The sequence below is a fragment of the Myodes glareolus genome, chromosome 4 (assembly GCF_982192425.1).
Source record: "Myodes glareolus chromosome 4, mMyoGla1.1, whole genome shotgun sequence".
In the NCBI taxonomy this organism is placed as follows: Eukaryota; Metazoa; Chordata; class Mammalia; order Rodentia; family Cricetidae; genus Myodes; species Myodes glareolus.
Genome location: NC_142029.1, coordinates 48,922,587 through 48,945,841, shown reverse-complemented (window position 1 = coordinate 48,945,841; position 23,255 = coordinate 48,922,587). Strand labels below are relative to the sequence as shown.

At 47.7% G+C, this 23,255-nt stretch overlaps 1 protein-coding gene across 1 annotated transcript; it reads right to left on the bottom strand.

Annotated features, from left to right (window-relative positions):
* Window positions 1-2,918: 2,918 nt before the first annotated feature.
* Ctsh (cathepsin H) lies at window positions 2,919-22,819 on the bottom strand. The gene is made up of 12 exons (XM_087905468.1): window positions 22,681-22,819; window positions 20,018-20,049; window positions 19,055-19,160; window positions 18,106-18,176; window positions 15,504-15,608; window positions 13,725-13,811; window positions 12,885-12,940; window positions 11,395-11,476; window positions 10,603-10,671; window positions 7,282-7,388; window positions 4,062-4,187; window positions 2,919-3,339 (listed from the first exon to the last, which is right to left on the bottom strand). The coding sequence occupies exons 1-12, from the start codon at window positions 22,763-22,765 to the stop codon at window positions 3,264-3,266; spliced, it is 1,002 nt and encodes a 333-aa protein (XP_087761594.1). The 5' UTR covers window positions 22,766-22,819; the 3' UTR covers window positions 2,919-3,263.
* Window positions 22,820-23,255: the final 436 nt, after the last annotated feature.

Here is a 23,255-nt window from a genome sequence, read left to right as displayed (position 1 = left end):
CTGCTCTCTCAAGGTTGTTGTCAACAAGTGCGACTAAAATCCAGACCTTGTATTTCAGGAATAGAGAAGTAGATATGTTTCTACCTCAAACAAATGTCTAAGGTTCCAGTTCCTTTAAGGAGATAACATTGGATTTCACCCAGGGAGTGGCCTAGGGTGTGAGTGTGACCTGTTTTGTTCTAGCAACAGAATGTTTAACTATGGATGTAGCCCGATATCTTCAACAGGTCTGTTCATTTCCTTCTATCATGTTAATGCAGTTTTTTTTTTTTGGTTTTGTTTTGTTTTACTCCTACCTTTTGTGGTTGGGGTATTTTAAGCAATTGGAAATTAAACATGGGCAAATTTCAGTCCTCACTGGAACTCCCTCCTGATACTATTCTATGTTTCTCTGTTTTATTATTTTTATTCTTATCTTCATATTCTTTATTAATATTTTCTAAATCCCCATGCCTCTACCCTGGCAAGAGGTATTTTTGTCGAGCTGGTCCCCGACATTTGATGTCAAAGATGTGCCCTTAATTCCTCAGAGGTTCAAACAGGGCTTCTCTGGAAGGGTCTCAAAACAGTGTGCCTGAGACTCGCTAGGAAGGACCTGTTCAGGAATCGTCTTTTCTGAATCCCTCGGATTCAACTACATTTGGAATGTATCCATCCCATATGTTACCTTTCTGCTGCTCTCTTTAAATGGACCTAAGAGGGGCTAGAGAGATGGCTCTGTGGTTAAGAGCACTGGCTACTCTTCCAGAGGACCTGGGTTCAATTCCCAACACCCACGTGACAGCTCCCAATGCTAATTCCAGGGTATTTTACAGTCACAAACATGCATGCAGGCAAAATATCAGCACACATCAAATAAATCATTTTTTAGATTTTAGTTGGAAATATACTAAACTTTTCTGTTTCTAGCAAGAATTAATTTACATTAATCTTTTCACTTGAGAATATAGTATGCTCTCTACTTTTTTGGGGTGTCTCATAATTTTGTTGTTATTGTTTTTTGTTTTTTGAGAGAGGGTCTCACTTAGCCTTGGCTAGCTGGCCTGGAACTTGCTATGTAGACCAGGCTGATCTCAAACTCAGAGTGATCTGTTGATGTCTCTTAGGTGCTGGGTTCCACACCTGGCAGGTTTTTCATAATTTAATGATTTTCTTCATATAGGACTTTGGGCAGTTATTTCTAGACAACATTTCGTTATATAGTTCTCCTTTTTTTCTGATTTTGTCAAAATTCTAATTTATTTGATTAAAGACTAGTCATTTTCTTTTCTTTAGTCTTATTTTTGTTTGTTTTTCTTTTCAATGGAGCTGGGGACCAACCCAGGGCCTCATGAAAGATGGGTAAGCATGGTAGCTAGACTCAGGTTCATATTGAACAGTTGTGGAGTTCTTGGAGCTATCTGTCATTATTTGCCTTTAGTGGGACTTCCTTCATATAACCATTGTTTTGGGAGTCTTTAGTATACTTAGGAATTATACTTTTATTTCTTGTTAGCTTTTTAAAAATTATAACAAAATTTTATCTAATCATTTTTAGGTCTTTTCAGATGGTGTATGTGTGTGTGCATCATACACATGTGTATGTGTGTGTGTATATGTGTGTGTGTGTGTGTGATGGTATTGAGGATTGAACTCAGGACCTCACACGTTTGGCAAGTACTTTATTGACCTACATCTCTAGTACTGTGTGTGAGCATGTGTCATGTATGTGCACATGTGTGTTGGGTGCACATGTGTGTTTAAGTCATCAGGGCACATTGTGTGTTTTTCTCTATCACTTTCCATATTATTATTTTTCATGTACCAAATATTATTGTATACAATTATTTTTGTGTGTACAGGTATTTTGTCTGAATGTCTGTGTACCACATGAATGCAATGTCCTTGGAAACCAGAAGACGGCATCAGACTCCCTGGAGTTGGAGTTTCAGATGGTTATGAGAAGCCATGTTTGTCGGTGCTGGAGATCAAACTCAGGTCCTCTGGAAGAGCAGCCAGTGCTCTTAACTGCTGAACCATTGCTGCAGCCCTCTGTCTTAGTTTTTGAAACAGTCGTTTCTCATTGACTTTGAAGCCTGATGTTTCAGGACCATCTGTCTCTGTCTCCTGCCATGGGGGTTATAGTACACATGGCCACTCCCAGCTTTAATGTGGGCACTGAAGACTTGAACTCATCTCTTGTTTTTGTAGCAAGTGTTCTTACCCACTGATCAATTTCACAAGCCCCTCCCAGTCCTTTTTTAAATTTTTGAGATAGGATCTTACAAAGTTACCCTGGGAGGCCTTGAATTTATGATTCCCCTGCCTCAGCATCCCTAGTAACAGATTACGGACCTGTACCACCAGACCTTGCCTAGATGATTTTTTGTACTGACTTAACAGTTGTGGTGTCTCATGTTACTAGAATTTTCTAATAGATTGAATAACATTTACATTTGCCAAGTCTTTCCATGAACATTTCTCTCCCAATTATTCTTAAGTTTTTATCTTTCAGGATGCCCAAATAATATATAGTTGTTTTTTTTTTTTCCACCAAGACAAAGAGCAAAGCTACAACTGTCTATAAAGACCCTGTAGCCCAGAGGCCTGCAAAATAGCTTCATGGAAGAGGAGAGATGGTGTGGCTAGGACAGAAGCATAAGGTCTGTCCAAAGAAGGGCCTGGTGGGAAAGCATGGGGCACCCCCGCAGAGAGCCAGAATCAGCAGAGGCTGCCCAGACACAGAAGGACTTGAGGGCTGCCCTGGCACTGCCCCATTTCCTCCATGCTTCCCCCCGGGATTTGAAAGTAGTGAAATCTCTAACCCTGCCTATCCCCCTGGGATGTCCATCCGACTGACATTGCCACCGGCACTCCTACCACACTCAACCAGTGATGCCGTCCCCTCACAGGAGATGGAATGGAGTGTCAGTTAGAGGTCCAGGTGTCCACTGTGCATTTATTGAATACACAACACAGACAAGATGGTCACTGGAGTTCTCTCTGTATATGAAGAAAGCTGGAAAGAGAAGATTCTAGTCCATGTTGGTTTGAGTCAGTTCAAAACCACATTTAAGGCCCATGGCCAGTGATGGCTGTCACATGGGTGGACTTGTTGCTGGTGAAGTTCTTCTTCCTCACTTAAAAGTCTTTAGGCTTCTGGGTTCAGTGCAGGACTGAGGGGGCCCCTGGGTGGATTTCCCCACAACTTCCTCCTGGGCAAGATTTCATTGAAGGGCTGGTTGACTCCTCACGTTGTCTGCCAACCAGTTTGCAGCCTTGGCTTATACCTGAGGGATGGGGTAGGAGGCACAGGCAGCCAGGCCACACATGTTCTTCCCACGCTCAATGAGAAAGTACCTGGGCAGAGAGAAAGGATTGAGGCCTGACTAGTGGCATCCATACCACACAGCTTTATAGAATGTTCTGCTGCAAACTAAGACATGACTCCAGGGATTTGGCCCTTTGAATTTATTCATAGAACAACTACCATGGGCGTGTCTTTTATCAGCAGGAAATGACTGGCCTCACTTTGTAATTAATTTCTTTCTTTTTCTCCTTGAATATTCTACTTCTTCCCAGAATTGATAGAGGCTCCCTTCTTGCCTCTGTCTAGGTCCTCACATAGCGTCCTACTAGTAGGACCTCCTAAGAATAAAACTCTCCTTTTTGGGTGTGTGTGTATATCTGTCTGTCTGTCTCTCCATTCGTCCTGATTCAAAGAAGGGCTGTCACTTATTGTAGCAAATTCATTGCTTTCATTTCTCAGACCCCTCCAGAGGTTAGTTTTGTTCCATCAAAATGCTGAGGTCTGGCTGTTTCCAGCCTTCAGTTATAGACCCCATAAACCAATTGATCTCCTGTCTCCTGCAGATGTCTTGTTGGGACCTAGGGTCCTATGAGGGGTCTTGCTAACAGGGCCTTGGCATGTGAAGTTCCATTTTCATGTTCCTCTTTCCCTGGCCTGGCGAGGGCTTGCTGTCCAACTCCTTAGAAGCTATAACTTTGAGGTGATGTGCCTTACACTCAGGGGATGCCTCTAGATCTGAGCCACATGTGCCCCAGCACTGGGATCTACTTACCCTTTATCTCCCCACTGGGTACCCCAAGAGTTTTTCACGATCCAGTAGAGTACTCCATCCTGCTCTCCATAGCCAACAGCCAGGACTGCATGGTTGACCTTATCTGGAGTTTGATGACAGGTAGTGCTGGAAATGGAAATGAATTTACAGTGGTCTGTAGTGTAGGAAGGGTATAGGCCAGAACTGTCACAAACAAGGCTCTCTAGTGATGTGGGAGATGTTTCCCATTGGACGGAGGGTGGTATGTTGGTTGTCAATCAACCATGACTCAACCATGATGGGAGAGAATGAGTTTCCTCAGTTCTAAGTGCTGGCAGTCTCCACATAGGACTGGCCACACTGAACAGTGGACACCTCTGACTCCCAACTAGATGAGTAGCCCCCTGCTGCACTTCTGCAGGCAACAGTGCCCAGGTAGAATTCAACCCGCTGCTCTGTTGCCTCCGCATTCCTTCTAAAAAACTAACTTGTGCTTATGACAAATATGTAAGCTTTCCATTTAAACTCCATGAGAAATTCCATGACTTCAAGAAGACAAGCTACATTGGCCACGCATTGATTCAATGGACATGGAAAAAAGGCACAAGTCTTTTATCCCAGCACTAGGGAGGCAGAGGCAAATGGATCTCTGATGTAGGATTCTCTTCTGTTTGCTGTGATCATGTTTTATTGCAATTGGTTAATAAAGAAGCTGCTTTCGCCCAGTGGCTTAACAGAGTAAAGCCAGGAGAAAAATCCAAACAGATGTAAAGAGAGAGTAGGCGGGGTCGAGGAGATGCCATGTAGCCACCAAAGGAAAAAGATGCCAGTAGGAGCCTGGTGGAAACTTGCTGGTAGGTCATGACCTTGTGGTGGTGCATGGATTAATTGAGATGGGTTAATTTAGGATATAAGAGCTAGCTAAAAATATGCATAAGCTAATAGGCAAGCAGAGTTTTAATATTAGTTTCTGTGTGATTATTTCAGGTCTGGATAGCTGGGAAATGAATGAACAGTCTCTGCCAACAGAGCTCTGTGAGTTTGAGGCCAGCCAAACCCTGTCTTAAAAAGCCAAAATCAAACCAAAACAAACCAAAAAATCAAAGGCATACGGAAATTAAGTGGACATGGAGCTGTCACCATTGTGTCAGGTACAGGGCAAGGTGTTGGCCTACAGGCAGCAGGACCCACTTTGCCATTAGAAAGCTTTATTTGGCAGGGGGCAGTGGGGCAAAGAGGCTGCCCTGCAATGGTCTGAGGGATGGGTCAGTGAGACAGGGGAGAGGATCCCTAAGGAGTGGTAGTTAACCCAGGGGGATGGGAAGGGAAGAAGCTTCCTTGAGGAGCAGGGGGATATACATGAAACTAAGTTCTTCCACATGGCTGCAGTGAGGGAATCAAGTAGAATGAGAAGAGACAAAAAGGGAGGTTTGATGGCAGATGAGTGTAGAGAAAGAAGGGAGCAAAATTACCAAAGTCCCAAAGTCAAGTTAAGACCTTGGGTAATGGGAGCCTTGTCTTCATAGGGCTGGGGAGATGGCTTAGTCAATAAAGGTGCTTGCCACTCAAGTCTTGAAGATCTAAGTTCAGATTCTCAGCATACATGTAAAAACCTAGCCTACTTTTGTAATCCCAGTGCTGGGAGGTGGAGACAACAGAGTTGGAGCACATTGGCCAGTCATCCTAGCTAAATCATTGAGCTCTAGAATCAGTGAGAGACCGTCTCAAAAAATTCTTAAGAGAGTGACTGGGGAAGGCACCTTAGGTTGACTTTTGCCTTCATATGCATGCGCACTTGGACACACTTACATGAATGTATTTTTTTTGTTTGTTTGTTTCTTTTCAAGACAATGTTTCTCTGTATAGCTCTGACTATCCTGAAACTAGCTCTTGTAGACCAGACTGGCCTCAAATTCACAGAGATCTGCCTGTCTCTGCCTCCTGAGTGCTTGGGATTAAAGGCACACACCACCACAGTCCGGCTCAACACTCACATGAAAGTATATACAGATACATCTATAAATGTGTGTATATCTATACACACACATATACTTAAACAGAAGTTTTGATGGCCAGAAAAGTGCTTCAGAAGGACTCTGGGTCCAAATGGAGAAGAGGCCAGGAAATCTATTGTAGGGGAAAGGGCTGTCTAGAACAAGCCAATGAGGAGGCATCTAGAGAAGATGATGATGGGTTGGAATAGGTAGGAGAGGAGAGTGAGCAGCCTATTGTGGCTCTGGCCTCTCCCTCAGCAGCAGCAAGGATGTGCGTCTGTTAATAGACACAGAGACCTTCGAGGAGTACTGGAGCTGGAGGAACACAGGGTTGGAGGTCTTCATGGCTACCCACGCAGAATTGGCAGGGGGCCCTCAGATCTAAGCATGGGTCTAATAAATACTTGGAAGAGACTTGGTGGGCCATGGATATTCTTAGAAAATAGTTGGCTGTGGATTTACAGCTGTTATCTAACAACTACACAGAGGAATGAGGACAAAGCCCAGAAGAACATGAACATTCTAGAGTGGCTAGGCTAGTGAACAGACAGCATGAAGGAGTCCGGAGAGCAGGGAGTGACTCGAGGGACTGACTCCTTGCTGAGCCCATTCCTGGCACCAAATTGGCAGACTGAGAGGTGTGGGCACAAAAGATCCCATGTTAGACATGCTAAGTGGAGCATGGTGTGACTCAGCAATAGAGTGATTGCCTACTGTCCACAGGGCCCTGGGTGCTAAAGACTCTGGTGTTTGAGATCAGTTCCTTTTCCTTTCCCATATTCTACCTGAGCCTCCACCTCCTCAGTGCTGGAATTATAGGTGTGTACTATCTATGTGGTGCTAGAGACCGAACCCAGGGTATGTGCATTCAAGGCAAGCACTCACCAAATGGCTACATCTTCAACCCCATCTCCAAATATTTGGTTATATCTTTGAACCTTAATTTTCTTAACTGCATTCAGCTCTCTGTAGATAAGTACAGAGCTCTGGGCATGGATTTTGGCCTTAGTCATGACTTAGCCACAACAGCTTGGCCTCTGGCATTCTTTGTGACCTTTTTTTTCCTGGGGTAGAGACTTGATCTCTGACACTCAGAGCAACAAGAAGACTAATGGAGAGAACATATCCTAAGTCTCACGAATACAATCTAATTAAGAGTCTAGGCTGAGCTGGAAGCCACGTGCTGGGTTTGAGGAGGTCCACAGTCCTACGCACTGTCCTTTCTGACTCCCAGGTCCCCAGCTTACCTGGAATAAATGCCCTTTCGATACAGCATAAAATCTTCAGTCACCTCAAAGGCAAAGCTCACAGGGTTGTGGAGTGCCACCGCTTCCACCATTGCCTTCTCGTCATTCTGTAAACAGACAGAGGGTTGACAGACCTGCATGGCCTCCGCCACTGCCCTACCATACTTATGGCCTGTTGCCTCAAGGTAGGGGCTAGAGTTCTAGAGCCGTGCAGGTGACCATGGGAACCACAGCCCCTGGCACTCAGCAGTGACACAGACCCACTTTCTTATGCAGGGTGCCAGCAGCCTTTGGCTTGATTTTCGTTCACTTTTGAGACAGGGTCTTATGGAGTCCAGGCTGGCCTTTGTAACTGAAGATAACCTAGGATTCCTCATTTGAAATGGATGCTATAAAGTAATCGCACACTAGCTCAGAATGAAGTATAATAAAGGGTAATTTATTTAGGGGTAGACTCACAGATCACAGGCCTCTGCACAAACAGGGAACAGGAACTGAGTCCAGCAGCGAGGGGAGAGAGAGCGCACAAGCTTTATGACTGCATTTATAGTATAAGAGACCACACCCAAGTGGGCTGGTACCTTAAAGGCTATTGGCGAAGGAGTTTCCACAGCACCCCATCTTCCTGCCTCCACCTCCCAAGTGCTGGAATTACAGACTAATACTACTATGCCTGGCTCTGATAAACTTTATCTTTTAAAAACCTTTTAAAACTGGGCATGGTGGCACATGCCTTTAACCTTAGCACTTGGTAGGCAGAGGCAGGAAGATGTGAGCTCAAGGCCATCCTGCTCTATATATTGAGTTCCAGGACAGCCAGAGGTACATAATAGAAAGACTGTCTCCTAAAAACAACCAAAATAAATATACAGTGATGGAGATGGAACCTAGGCTCTTGAACTTGTTAGGCAAGGGTCCTACGCTTGTTATACGCCGGCATGCCTGGGCTCTGTCGTTGTGTTGGGGATCAAACCCAAGGATCAAATCTTGCATGTGGTGAACAAGCACTCTAAGACCAAGCCACACCTCTGGCCTATTTGAGTTTGTATCTGACATTTAGTTCCTCCTCCCAAACTGAACTAGCTCCCCTGTGGCTTCAGCCTTTGCCTTCACTTTCTGGGTGTCTGGGAATCTCTCATTTGTCTCCCTCACGTCTTTACACACAGCTCCGCCATTCATTGTCTCAGTCACGACTGACCACTGAAACCAGGGACTGTGAAGGATGCAGAGGTCTCCACATGCGGGAGGAAGACAATCTAGGGAACTTCAGTGATGGAACACAGAGAGTACAGATCCACAAATAGGTAAAGACTATGGCAACAAGACCAGCCAAGGCTGTGGGCCCTTCTAAGTGGGACCTAGCACTTTTGTGGGGGAAGGCAGGGGCAGAAGGGTGTCATGAATAGCTTCTTGGAGGCAGTGTGAGAGCAGCAGCCAGAAGCATCTGGTATACTTCAGAAGCCTCCCTCCCAGGCAGAGTGGATGGTTCCTCCCCTCAGGTGTTTTAAAATGCCCCAACTGGGGAAAACTGAAAGGGAGTTACAATGATGAGATGCTCGGGAGTGGGGAGGTTCAGTGAGTGAAGACCAGAGCTTGGAGAAGGGAAGTAAAGGGCAGGAGGAGACAGTGTACTCAGTGTGTCTTGTCTCAGGCAAGGGGTTCCTTCTGAGTATGGTCGAAGTCTTGGGAGTTCAGGATATCACAGAGGCCTGCCTACATAAGGGCCAGAACCTCTGTGCCTGGTGCTGTTTCTACAGCTGTCCCTTGTCCTGTCTGAGTGGGCTCTGGCAATGCTCCTGACAAGATTCAACCTGGGAAGTAGGCAAAAGGTAACCTTTGGGTGCCTCATTCACTTCACAGTGGAATACAGTGGCCCAGAGGGCCAGTCTTGGAGGATGTGTTAAAGCCAGGTTCTTTTCAGGAGATGATAACAGTACAGGGTGTGGGCTGTGTTGCTGGAGTGATGAGCCTTAGTTCTGGAATGACATTTCTCAGTTCAAATCCAGCCCCACCTCCTAGCTCCCGGGTGCATTATTTAGCTCCTCTGAGACTTAGTTTTCTCATCTGTCAAATGAAGGTAATAACCACAGTCATTTCGAGATAATGCCTGCCAGGTGGCTCTATAGTGCCTCTGATCACTCCAGACTGTTATTACTATGGAGAGCTTGGCACGCCTTTCAATTAGATGGCAGCTGCTGTCATTACGTAAACTACATGTTTGTGTCCCGAATCTGTTTATGAGTACACGCCCCCTCACCTGCACACATCACAGAGGTTCCTTGCATCCTACACAGTCCTCCCCGACTCACGGGGGCAGCTGTAACTGCTCACATGCTCTCTTGGAAAAGCAGGTGGGACTGTGTGCTGGGGAATGCTGTCCTTCAGGTCTAACAGCCACTACGGTCCCAATCAGAGTTGCCCTGCTTAGTCCCAGCAAGACTCGACTTGCTGATGTTCTCTTGTGGGAGGGTAAAGGGAGGGAGAGTCCTTAGACCCTCACCGGGGGTTCCAGCCTGTCCCTCCCTCCTGAGCCCCGTCAAAGCTATATAAAATTCTGTCCCAGCTTCATGTGGCGCCTGCAGGTTCTAGTGTACACAAGAAGTGGCATGTTTATAACTCTGTGCAACAATGGGAAGTTGTCATCTTCTCTAGGGGGGACCATTTTGGTGATACAGCTGTTTTGAGGTCACTCATGTTCCTGTACGTAAGCCCAACAAACTCATGGGTTCACCGAACTACCCGTGAGTGCACTGTAATACTCTGGTCTGTTGTTGGTACCCTAGCTGGGGTGAGCAGGCACCTATTAGTGCCTTACCAGCAAAACTGAATGTGTTTCTCCAAGTACTCAAGGTGTAACATAATTCGCTAGGGGTACGATTTATCACTCTCTTGCCCTCAGCCTGGATGCTGATGTGAGGCCAACAACACAGGATGCACCCAGCCCCACCTAATCCACAAACAGGTGACAGAAGCGAGACATACTATGCCCTCAGTCTTGAGGATACCCATGACTGCAGCGAAACTTACCCTGACCTGACTGAGAAGCCTAGGCTCCTCACCTCACTTGCTGACCTGCATGCTCCATCCTCTGGTGAGACGGTGGAGATTACCACTTGCATTTAAGACAAGAGAAGAGACCCAAGCTCAAAGCCTCATATGGGCTTGTACTTCAGAAGGCAGGGCATCCCTTCTCAGTCCACGATTTCCTTCCTATCCTCCATCACACAGTCTTCTCCTCAGTGACGGACTACAACGAAGACCTGCTCTTGTGGCCTCCATATCAGAACACATTCTCTAGCTAGAGATGGACCCAGTACTCACGAGTGTGATGTTGGCGACATCCTTGACAAAGGCGATGGCTTTTTTGGGGTTGAACTTGCAGTGACCATCCTGTTCAGGGCAGCACAGGGAAGCGAATATAGATTAGAGATGCTTCGCCTGAGGCTGCGGTGCCACCCTCCTGTGAAGACTGATAGCGTTTTCTAAGCAGGCTGCATGCACGAGGGCCTTGCTGACAGTAGCGCTCCTGAGAGGCTTAGAGGCATTCTTGTCCTCAAGGTGTTTAGAATTCAGGGGCAGGAGACAGTTCTGTGCTGTCTGGGACACGCATAGTACTTGGTCAGAGCCCAAGGGCAGAGATTAAGTAATTGACAGAAATGGGGGGAGGGGACCTGGTTTCCGGGAGCTAGGAATTGTGGGTACAATGATGGAAAAGACTGGCCTGTGGGGAGAAAGGAGATCCCAGGAGCCTCCATTGTGCTTTGACCAAGGTAGGTACATAGGCTGAGCTGCTCAGAGAGCCCCAGGGTGAGACCAGCTAGGTGTTTCCTGAAGAAGGGAGACCAAACTCTGGACGGGGTGGTGACTCGCGGCGAACCAACGGAGTCATGAAGGAACAAGGCAAGTTGAGTTGAGGTGGGAGGGTCCTGAAGAGGGGCATTCAGGAAAGACAGACGGTGTTACAGAGGCAGGAGTGACAAGAGGCCCTTGGTAAGAGCAGCGGGCACAAGCGACACCATGAAGAGGTCAGATTTGAATGGCAGCAGGGTGGAGGGGGGGGATAAGAGTGAAACGGAGATGAGAGGGGACACAGCTGCGGCCGCCCATAGTTACCCTGCCTCTGTAAGGGTAGGTGTCTTCTCCCATGATGCCCTTGTTGTACAGGATGTACTCGAAGGCCTGGCTGGGGAGACCTCTGCAAGAAGGACACATGAGTAAGCCTGGGGTCGTGGTCGGGCACATTTCAGTGGCAGTGGCCTGAGAGGTCTCCAATGCTCTCCCTGGTCTCAGCCAATGGAGTGTGCACAAGCCACGAGTGCCCCTCTGTGGCAGAGAGCCCTGGCTGCCAGGCCCCACCACAGTGCCATCTACACCAGGCATCCCCAGGGACTGTGCTCCACAGACACTGCCTGAGCCCTCATGGCAGCCCCAGATAGAGCTCAGAAAAGTGGGACACCATGCCCAGGCCACAATAGCAATTCAGACTTTAAAGATTCTAAAGGTAAATCCTTCCCATCTTCCTACCTCCCATAAAACAAATAAAAATTGAACAGATTCACTCGGCAGACCTCACTCCATCCAGCCCTTGCTCTTCTCCCGAGGACTCACGTTACCACCTGACCTATGCCATGCTTGTACATGGCTTTCTCAACTCTGAGGAATGTCATCTCTGTGTGGTCTGCTGTCTGTTGGGTCTCCTGTGCCTAGGTTCACAGGGGGATATGGTGGGCATCGGTACTTGAATGGAAAATGGATGTAATGTCATGAGCCAAAGCAAACAGACTTCAAAAGGCAGTGGGACTCCAGTGTGCCTAGGAGGCAGCCTTCTGCCGCGGGCAGTGTGAAGTTGTACAGAGAGATGAAAAATGAGGGGCAACTAAGTCCGCTGTGGATCCTGGGCAGGCTGTTGCATCAGCCCTGAGTCCCTGGACTCGGGCTGGGCTATGTGGACCCTGCTAGTCACTGCTGTCAGAGTAGAGATGGTGCATGGGATGTCCCACAGAGGAGCAGTGAGGGCCAGGCTTGACCTGACCGGGAAGTCAAGGCTAAGAGTATGGCCTAGGGGACATAGAGTCCTAAGGGACTTTCTGCATATTATAGGCACAGAAACCCGAAAAACCACACAAAACTCTCTCAGAGATCAGCTCACATGTGGAAAGAGAGGAGGGCTAATGTCGCTGTGAAAACGGGAGTTAGTGACTTATTGATGGCCCAGAAGCTGGTCCAGTACAGCATTATGCATGGGCACATTTCGTATCTTACAAGGCTCTCCAGGGCTGGGCAGCTTGTGCTTCAGGGGCCTTGTCTAAGGGCCAGTCAGCTCTCCACATGTGAATCCGGGCTTTGGAGGGGGATGTCTTTGCTCCCCTATCTATTCTTTTGGCCATTTGTCCAGATGATTCGGTGACTAGTGAGGCTGACCATGCTGAGGACAGGGCTGGGTGACATCTTGAGAAGAGGCTGGGTTCAGCCCTCAACCTTCCAGCTCTGAGGCCCTTTAATTCTATCGATGAATGGGATTTCATGATTCTAGCAGCCTCTGACCCTGACAACAGCAAATGGGGGAGAAGAGAAGGGGTGGACTCTCTTGCTCTGGAACATACCCTTGGCAGCCATGATTGTTGAAGTTCTGGGCACAGTCCACCAGCTGCTGCTCAGCCTAAAGGAAGAAGCACGGAGTCAGGGAGGAGACGGGAGACCCTGTGAGGTGTCAGCTCTCCCTAACTCATTCACATTTGTGGTCTAATTGGTGTTGTGTGGCAGTGCCCCTGTAAGGTCCCCCGGGGACAAGGCCATCTCTGTATATCCCAGGGTGTCTCTCCTGCAGCTGGCACATGTTGGGAGGGGCTCAAAATGGCCTGGCTGCAAAGCAGTTGAAAGGGTGTGACTAGGCCCTCCTAAGGGGTACTTGTCCGGTAGGGGTGGACACAGTACGAACTATGCATCTCACGGTGTATGCTAGAGGGAGAGGGTCAGGCCCAGAGACACTGCTCTGTAACTCCTCAACCCAGGCTCTCATGGCCTTGCTCGACTCTCCCTCTTCCCTATACAGTGGGACAGTTCTTCCACAAGTGTCCCCCTTCCCATGAGGGTTAGTGGATAGACACATAGGCCCTAGCTCTTCCGTGCATGGGAAAGGGCACAGCTCCCCGAAGGGGTGTCTCGCAGGCAGTTTCTACTGTCCAGAGAGCTTGGTGAAGTACTAGGCTGAAAAATTGAGGATGTGGGTACATCCACTCAGGAAGGAGCCCTTGGGGAATTTCTTCACTCTCATTCTTTCTGGGAAACCCATCAGTTGAGATTCCCAGGCTAAATGTCCTCAGGATTGGGACATGAGATCCAATAGAAATAGAAATCTTGGCTAACACTGTGAATGAGCCCGGAGGTTCAGGCCTAGGGGCGAGAGGCGGTCTGTAGGAGATGGCCTATGGCTGACATCTTACCAAAGACAGCATCTTCCCGGTGGCGATAGCCACAGCAGACTCTAGGGCCCCCGTGGTGGAGAAGGTCCAGCAGCTGCCACAGGACCCCTAGAGAGGACACATAGGCAGAGAGAGTCAATGAATGTGTCCTCATGACACAGCTCCTTGGTCCCTGAATGCCTTTGCCTTTTCCAAGCCCCTGCTAGCAGGTCTGTCCACACTGCCCTGCACATGCTCAGCAGGCTGGCATCCTTCCTCTAGGACGCAGCAACCGAGGCTCCTGAAGGAAGATCTGGGGAAAAGGTCACGTAGAGGGTCAAAGAGAATGCTTTATCACAGTGGAGGTGGCTGCAGGGCCCGGGGGAGGAGGCAGAACTAGCACTTGACTTGGACAGAGACCTGGGTTTTTGCGGCTTTCGTCTTCCATATTCTACTTTTTAAATGTCTCTTAAATTTCTTCCTTAAAGGCCAAACTCACCATATAGCTGAGACAACCCTTGAATCTGAGATCCCCCTGCCTCAGCAGGGGTTGTAGGAGAGTGGCAGAGACCTGGTTTCGAGTCCCCTCTTGTTTATCTTGGCTCTCTAGCTAGCTATCTAGCTAGTTCTCCCCCTGTACAGTTACATCATTTCAAGGGGGCTTTCAGAGCTAACGTGGGGTACTATGACCACTGTGTGTCACCATGGAGTAGCCACCGTAAGACATCACATGCACCCCTGAGTAATGGCCTTGTTCCAGTCCCAGGTGGTCAGCCCTGTCTGGTGGCCTAGGGTTCCAATAACAGGAGAACTCAGAACCATTGGCTTTCCACCTGCCCAGAGAGTAGGCTTAGGATTCCATGCTTTGAATCGCCATGGGACTCTACAGGGCCTGCACACTGTGTTTGGGTCACCATTGCCCTTCACGTTTCCTGCTGAGGCAGAAGCTCGCTTTGCTCCCTCAGAATGTGGTTTACACATCCAGTTAACCTGGCAGGCTCCCGGCAGTGCCGAGCCTGCAAAGACATGGGGCTGTGCCATGTGCCTTTTGTGTCACATGACTCTCATAAAATAGTGGATAGTTTCACAAGAAAGCCAGGAGTTTCCAGGAAGGCAGCCTTAACCTCGGTTTCCTAGACTGGTGAGGTCAGCATCTTTGAGCAGTCAGCTGTGGTGCCATTTCAGGGGCGAGGGAGCAGAGTGCAGTGGAACAGCAGAACATGGGGTCTAGTCTTCAGAAGAGAGAATGCACTAAGATCTCACAGAATCTGGGGGAAAGGCAGGCACCTGGCCAAGCCTCCTATGCTCTGCAGAGGGCTCTCTGACAATAAAGACCACCTCTCCACACACACACATATGCACGCACGCACGCACGCACGCACGCACGCATGCACGCACGCACTAACCACTTGGAACCACTCCACAAAGGTAGCCAGCCAGGAGAGTACCTGCAGCCTAGTGCCCTGAGGAGGGTGTGAGGGATGGGAGGAAAAGATGCTTTCTGGGCACAAAAGGTCCTGGTGTTTGGACTCAGGGAATGTGTTTTGAGAACTCAGCAGGACAGACCTGGAAGTCCTGGGAGGATTTGGGCCAGTGTGCAGAGAAGGAAGGCAGAGCCATTTTCATCCTCCAGAGCTGCCAAACCTTAAAGCAATGACATCCAAAGCCTTGCAGAAGAAAGAATGGGAGAGACGAAGGGAAAAGGCAGAAGTAAGTAAGGATAAGTGGCTTGCAAAGGTGCTGTGGGCGTCTGAGTTCCGCATCCCAGCACGCTGTCTGACAACTGTTTTGGTGGGAGCATGTGTTGACTGATATGCATACCTGATTTTTCACTGCTGAGACAAAGTTTCCTTTCTTCCGCCAGTCCATGGAGGAGGGGTAAGGGCCAGTACCACGGAGGTAGTTACTTTTGGTGGCTGAACAATTCTGAAACAACCAAATACATTATTTTCAAGGAAAATACAATTAAAATAGAATTTTAAAAGGGTCTGAAGAGTCTGGGGGAGATGGTTCAGTGGGTAAAGTGCTTGCTTTATGCAAATGAGGACCTGAGTCCTCATAGCTGCCTGATTTGTAACCACAGTACTGGGAGGGGGGAGAACGGGCAGGGAGCAGATCCTGGGGACTTGAAGATCAGTTAGCCTAGCCAATGGATGAGCTCCAGGTTAAGATAGACGCTTGGGTGTGGTGGCACATGCCTTTAATCCTAGCACCCAGAGGCAGAGGCAAGTGGGTCATCGTGAGTTCAAGGTTAGCCTAGTTTACATAGTAAAGAGATTGTGACTGGCCAGGGCTGAGATCTAGTCTCAGCAAAAAATGGATTTTTTTTTTCCTTTGAGAGAGATGGCTCAGCATTGAGCAGTTAAGGGCACTTGCTGTTCTTTCCAAAGACCCTTCCCAGCACCCACATCAGACTTACAACTGTAACTTCAACTTCAGGGGATCAATACCATCTTCTGGCCTCCATGAGCACCCACATACATATGATACACACACAAACACACACACACACATACACACACATGCAAAGACACACATACATGTACACCTAATTACATAAAAAATAAATAATAAAAAATAAGGTGGAGGGCATTAGAGGAAAATAGGGATAATAACCTGTGGCCTCCTCATGTGTACATGTCCATGTGTAGGCAAATGTGCTCACACATGCACCCACCACACACACATACACTACACATATGAATATAGCACACAATACACCATACACATATATACCATATCACATACATCACACACATGCACCCAGCACACGTGTGTATCAACCATACACACATACACCCTACACGCATACATCATACACATATACACCACACATGTGCGTCCACCACGCATGTATATCAACCACACACACACCACACACACATATGCCATATGCATACACACTATACACACATACATCATACACATATGCACCATACACACACACACCATGCACATATACATTGTACACACATGCATCATACACATGCATCTACCACACATGTGCATCCACCATATACATGCACATACCACTTATTAAGTCTCAAACCCTGGGACAAATGACTGAGGTGCCTATTTAACATATCCAAGCAGACCTGGCTGCCAGGTCCTCCTAGCATCCCTCAGTCCCTACTTATTACAGGGTGTGGCTGGCATACCCTGCCCTCTACCCTGAACTTTCCGGCCCAGGGACTGGGCTGTCCTTCCCCCAGAGGCGCTTCCCTATATAATCCAGTCATTTTGGTTACCTACTCTCTTTCTTACCTTTTGCCCTCTTGGTTGCTGCACCTGGTTTCCCTCTCTTCTTTCTCTTAACCACTGAGCCATCTCTCCAGCCCTACGTTCTTGCTCTTATCTACAATAAATTTTCAACTCCACCATACCTAGGAGCAGCCACGTCCTTACTTTTTATTTTATTTTTTTCATTCACCATACACACCATATACATATAGCACACACATATGTGTCAACCACACAAATGTATATACCACATACATTCAAGCACACATGCACACACACAAACATACCAAAGGGGATGAGATGAAAATCTGGTCCCACATCCATAGCCTCAGCACTTTTGAAGTAGGTGTGGGAGGATCAGGAGTTCAAACCTTGGTTACATATCAAGATCCAGGCCAGCCTAGCCTACAAGAAACCCTAGCTCAAAACAAAACAAAACAAAACAAAACAAAAAAAGGCTATCTGAGATTCACCTTTAACTATTTTTAAACTATTTTTAAAACTATTTTAAACTATTTTTAAAAAATTTTAAACTATTTTTAAACTTTAACTATATTTTATCTGCTATTTCTCAATCATGGGTTCCTGTTGTTAAGGCCAGAGCCTGGGACTAAGAGACTGCTGAGAGATGGATCCTCCTGCTTTTTCCAGGAACAGTCTGGGACACCCCTAGGCATGGCTGGGGATAGGACTGAATCTAGCTGGAAACACAGCAGACTTAATGTTTATTTCACGGGTGCAGACAAAAGTATCCAGACTGATTTACAAGGAACTGCTGTGGGATAATGGTCTTCTACACTGTAAAGATTTGTTGCTTGTATTGCTTTAATAAAATGCTGATTAGCCAGTAGCCAGGCAGGAAGTATAGGTGGGCCGACCAGGCAAGAACAGGTGGGGTGACCAAAACAGAAGAATTCTGGAAAGAGGAAAGACACAGCTTGCAGTTGTCACCCAGACACAGAGGAAGCAAGATGAAAATACCTCGCTGATAAAAGGTACTAAGCCACATGGCTGACACAGACAAAAATTATAGGTTAATGTAGGATGTAAGAGTTAATAAGAAGCCTAAGCTAATAGGCCAACCAGTTTATGATTAACGTAGACCTCTGTGTGTTTATTTGGGACTAAACGGCTGCAGGACCAGGCGGGACAGAAAACTCTACCAACAAGGAACTACACCAACCTGAGGCTCTGACCAGAGATATTTGCGTTTTATTTCAGCAAAGCTCATGTCTGAAAACTGGTTCAATCCCACTGAAAAAGAGAAGGGAAAACAAACCAAGCAAAACGACATGAAACAGAGGCCACAGTTAACTGATAATAAACAAAACAAAAAAAGCAAGAGCCCTTGTTTACCCATGTTCTAGTTAGTTAGAGCCACTACAACCTGGCTCCTGTAAAAGTCTATATTTCATATGATTCAATAGCAAGGCCAACTGATATTGTGCCTCAGAGCTGCTCAGGCCGACAGAAGCACCCCAGAGTTGGTGGATGCAGCGATCTGAGCTACAGCCCAGGCACCCACTGTTTTAGATTTTCACTGTAAAACTGAGCACCCAGGTAAAGAGCTGCCATACCTGTGTAGTGTCTTCCCCCGTCCCCCAATCCAGTCTTCACTACAACCCAGCCAGTTCCATACTGTCATGTCCTCTGTAAGTTAGCCCCTGCTCCATGCTAGCGCCATGCTTGCTGCTCAGAGTCCCTTTAGCTGGGCTGTCATCATTTCTTGGCAACTGCAGTGGTCATGCTAGATGTGTTCCTAGTGACCCTCACTTGGAGTGAAACTGGGTGACTCAGAACAGTCTGAGAGTCGAGGTCTCGCAGCAACCTAAACAGATCTCGGTTGTACTTATTGCACCTTCAGAGGGCAAGGCGGGGGGCGGGGGTTGGAGGGGCAGAGCTCCTCGAGAATCTTTTGTAGACTACACAACTTCCACAGAGGGTGCCAGTACTGTCTAGATTTATATCCTTTTCAGAGCTATTATCTGGGGTTCATCAAAGACATTCTCAGAGTCTGAGTCCCGAGAGGACCCTTTCACCAGCCAGTGCCAGTAATTGTTTTCTTTCCAGATCTGCGATGTTCCCACCCTTCCTTCTCTCAGAGGCCTGGGGAAAAAGGGGCTCCCCAGTACTTTTAAATGTGTGATTCCTCTGGTTGTGGGCTTGTATCTTCCTCCAGTTGTTGGCAAACGTATGGAGTCTGTAGTTGTACTCCACCGAGCTGTACGTCTTTTGGTGCTAAAACAAAACACAGCAGCAACAATTCCTGAGAACAGGTGAAGCTTACCAGAGGGAGTCTTTCTAGAGATCCCCTACCGCCCAAGATTCCTCCACAGTGTCACGTATGTATGTAGGCTGGTCCTAATGTCCCTAGAAAAGATGATGATGACCGTCTAGGCTTCTGATCCTACCTCTACTTCCCAAGTGTTGAGATTACAGGCGTATGTCACCATACCTGGTTATATGGGGCTGAGGATCAACACAGAGTGCATGCTAGGCAAGCATGCCACCTACTGAGCTGCATCTTCACCCCTTGGGCGTTTTCATTCTGTCCCTCTCTCAGAACAGAGCTACAGTTAGATGGGACTCTGTTCTCGTTCTCTACTGACGATATCAGGAAGTTACAAAGCAATCCTTTACGTTCAGTGGCCAGAGTGAAGAGCATGCAACTGTCAGGACATCAGTTAAGAGTTCAGGAGACCACACTGAGGAGACCTGCCAAGCTCAAGTGGCCTATGGACACTGTGGCTCATAGCTGAGCCAAGTGTATGGCAGAACCCATCATTTTCAAAACGGCACATGCTACTGTTCTCAACAGATTCTGCAGCCATTGTACAAAGTGTTCCAAATACAAATTCCAACAATGAAGCAAAGGCATGAAAGTCTTCTGCCAGGCTCCTCCCCTGGGCACCACTATTTGGAAGTTTACTTCACTGTGCTCTTTCTGGAGCTTGGTCAGTTTGAAGCATGGAAAGACCCAGGACAGAAGAAGGTTGGAAAATCCCTCTCTTTTGTCTCAAATCTGACACAATTCAGTTTGCAAACAGGAAGCTTTGTGACAAGAGAAACTTCAAAAGAAGAAGTAGGCCACTGACCTGTGTCATCCATGACTTAAAGTGAAACTTTTCTGTAAAAAAAAAAAAAGAAAAAGAAAAAGAATTAGGCCTGCGTGTGTCTTGTGATCTTGTTGAGTCTACAGCTAAGGAGGGCACTGAAGAACTGGCTTGCATTTTATTTCATCTATTTATTAATTTTTACTTTTTATATTATTATTATTTGATGCAGGGTCTCACTCTGTAGACTTGGCAGGCCTCATGGAGATCCGCCTGCCGCTGTCGTAAAGTGCTGGAATTAAAGTGTGTGCCACCAGATCCCGCTGACTTCATTGGCAAAATATCAAAGAAGAGGTTGAGGTGGGTTAGCTATTGCTTGAGTAAAAAAAGGAACTCAAACCCTTTCTGCTTTTTTAACCACAAGAAATTTTAAGAAACTGCTATTTCTGTGTGGTATATGGGGTAGGTGTGCACCCACGTGTATGCATGAAGGCTTTGGAGCATTATCTAACGCTCTCCGCCTTATTTCTGGAGACACTGTTTGGAACAACCTGAAGCTCAGTCATTTGGCTATACTGGCTGTCCCCAAAGCTCTGGGATTCTTGTTTCTGCCTCCCAGCACTGGGGCTGCAGGTGTGTGCCCCCATACCCGGCTTTTCGGGATCAGAACTCAGGTCCTCGTACTTGTAGCACAAGCACTTTACCCACCGAGCACCCCCCACCAGTGGTGTGTGTGTGCACGCGCACGTGTGTGCTCATCAGAAGACAGCTTTTGGGAGTTGGTTCTTTCCTTCTACTGCCAGCACGGCAATGTGAAGGTCACTGCTGTGTGGCATTTACAGCTCAATCCACAAGCCACAGACGGGCTCTAGCAGCTAAACCAGGACCTTTTCTCTCGGGAAGAAAAAGCATAGTTCTTCGAGACAGGTCCCCAGGCTCAGGGAACTTCAAACCCTGGTTAAGGGCCTGCTGTGCCTGAAGCCTTCAGAGAAGACAAACCCCCGCCCAGACTAGGCTCTGCAGCAGCACAAGTTGATGGCGATGTCTCTTGTGGGGTTTTCAAAACAATGAAGCGAAGAGAAAGCCCCAGAATTTCTCATAGAAGGTTGGTGGATGAGAACACAGATGACCTTAGGGAAACCTCAAATCCATCCTAAGCTTACAATGACTGTTCATTTTATTAATTAGTTATTTTTTTTATATGTGTATGTGTGTACAGAGTGTGTGCAGTATACGGGTGCACTGTATAAAATTGGAGATGCCATGTTGTCCCCATCACTCTCCACTTTACTGAGGCAAGTGTCTTTAGCTGAGCTTGGAGCTCACAGTAATCTAGCTAGCCTGCTTACTCCAGGGTCCCCCACCATTGCCCCACGCACTGCCATTACACGCGGCTGCCGTGCCTGGGTAACTTTTTCATAGTTCCGGGGATCAGAACTCTGGCTCTCAGGCTTGTATACCAAGTGCTTTTCCGACTGAGCTATCTCTCTAAAAGGAATGTTTTTATAACTAGGGCATGGCACATGCTTGGGGGGGGGATAGGGTACTTGGCGGGGGCGGGGGACAGAGGCAAGAAGGTCAGGAGTTCAAGCTCATCCTTGGCTAGTAGTGCGTTAGAAACAGAACAAAGAGAACCAAAAAAGGGTGGAGGGAAGTCACAAGGTCCCATCCCTAGGCTACTAAGAGTTACTGTAGCCTCTGATAAGGTGCCTGTGTGTCTATAAATAACCTTAATAAGATCCATAGAGTCACAAAGAGATTTAAAATGGGAGAGAGAGAGAAAAGAAAAGGGAGAAGCTGGCAAGAAGAATGGAGTGGGAGGGGAACAATAGAGGGTAATGAATGCTGAAGTATGATTAGAGTATGTTAAATACATGTATGAAAACATAATAATGAAACCCATCATTATGTTTGATTAATATATACTAATAAAATCATTAACAAAAAGAAAGTATAGTTTTTATGTTCTACTGAAAGACCAACAGTCGGGCTAGGAAACCACAGCCCCCCACCTACTCTCCAGCCAAGGGTTTTGACTGACGGCCTCTTTACACTTGAATGATTGGCAGGCAGGGTGCGTGCGTGTGTGTGTGTGTGTGTGTGTGTGTGTGTGTGTGTGTGTGTGTAAAAACAGCTGCACCTGGAACTCATTTAACTACTAACTTTCCTGTCCATAAATAAGTATATATTAGAACAAGCTACCTGGGGCTGGCTGCTTTTGTCCCTTAGGAGTTGCTACAGAGACCAGCGCTGTACTGAACCAAAATATCTGCCAAGTTAGGGCTACTTTTCTGATCCAGCTCTCCCCACACACCATTCACACTAGGGTTGAAACTGCTGTGGGCACAGTGTGTTCCCCAGGGCAGGGAGTATACACCAGCGTGCCACAGACTAACAACCAAGGCAGGGAGATCCCTGGGGGCCAAGTCCACGGAAAGAGCCAGAACAGGCTGGGATGTCTTGTGACGGGGCAAGAAAGTTCTGCGTTCCCAGCTGTCCCAGCTGGAGTGCAGAAAGAGCTGAGGGCTGCTGTATCGTGGCCTGGACAAGACAGACTCTGGGTCCCCACGGGCCTGTCCCTCGTCAAGACAGACTCTGGGCCCCCACGGGCCTTTCTCTCGGATCAGGGTCCCCTGAAACCACCCCAGTTCCCTGTTCCTCCTCCGGTGCCCCCAGAGCCCTGAGCCCCGCTTTCTCCCACGTACCTATGGCGTTCACGGTCAGCTCGGCGGTGGCCCGGGCACTCAGCAGGCATGCCCCGGCGCACAGCAGCGACAGCGCGGCCCACATCGCGGCGCTCAATGCTCGGTCCCGGGGAGCGACCTAGGAGTCCAGCCGGCGGGAGGGAGGTGGAGCGACGCCAGCCTCCGCCCTGGAGACACTGGTTACTTCCCCGCCCCCTCCCTCCTCTGCACTCCTGATCTTTTCCTGGAAGGGAAGGGCACGAGCCTGGACCTGGTGGCTGGTCCCGTCGTCAGGTGGGAGGGATGCTCAGTCTCCTGCATTCTCATATCCGGAAACCCCATCTTTATGGGAGTTCATTAACCATAGCTCCCTGGCCTTCCCCAGGGCTTGGAATAAAGGAACAAGAGGGCTGTTGCTACTGCTTCCAACAGACTTCTGGGTTTGTTCTGAGGAAATCACACTGTACCTACTTGGCCATTTTCTTTTTTCTTTTCTTTTCTTCCTTTTTCTGTTTTTTTTTTTCTTTTTTCAAGACTGAAGGAGGAAATAGACGCATTTACATTTAAGGTCTTCATAGGAAATAAACAGACAAAGC

What these genes read in the sequence shown, in the direction of transcription:
- Ctsh (XM_087905468.1), bottom strand. Translation starts at nt 22,765, where the DNA reads ATGTGGGCCGCGCTGTCGCTGCTGTGCGCCGGGGCATGCCTGCTGAGT. An exon ending in CCTACCCTTACAGAGGCAGG is followed by an intron (nt 10,672 to 11,394) that starts GTAACTATGGGC and finishes TGCCCTGAACAG; the next exon opens with GATGGTCACTGCAAGTTCAA. An exon ending in ACCCAGTGGGGAGATAAAGG is followed by an intron (nt 3,340 to 4,061) that starts GTAAGTAGATCC and finishes CTCTCTGCCCAG; the next exon opens with GTACTTTCTCATTGAGCGTG.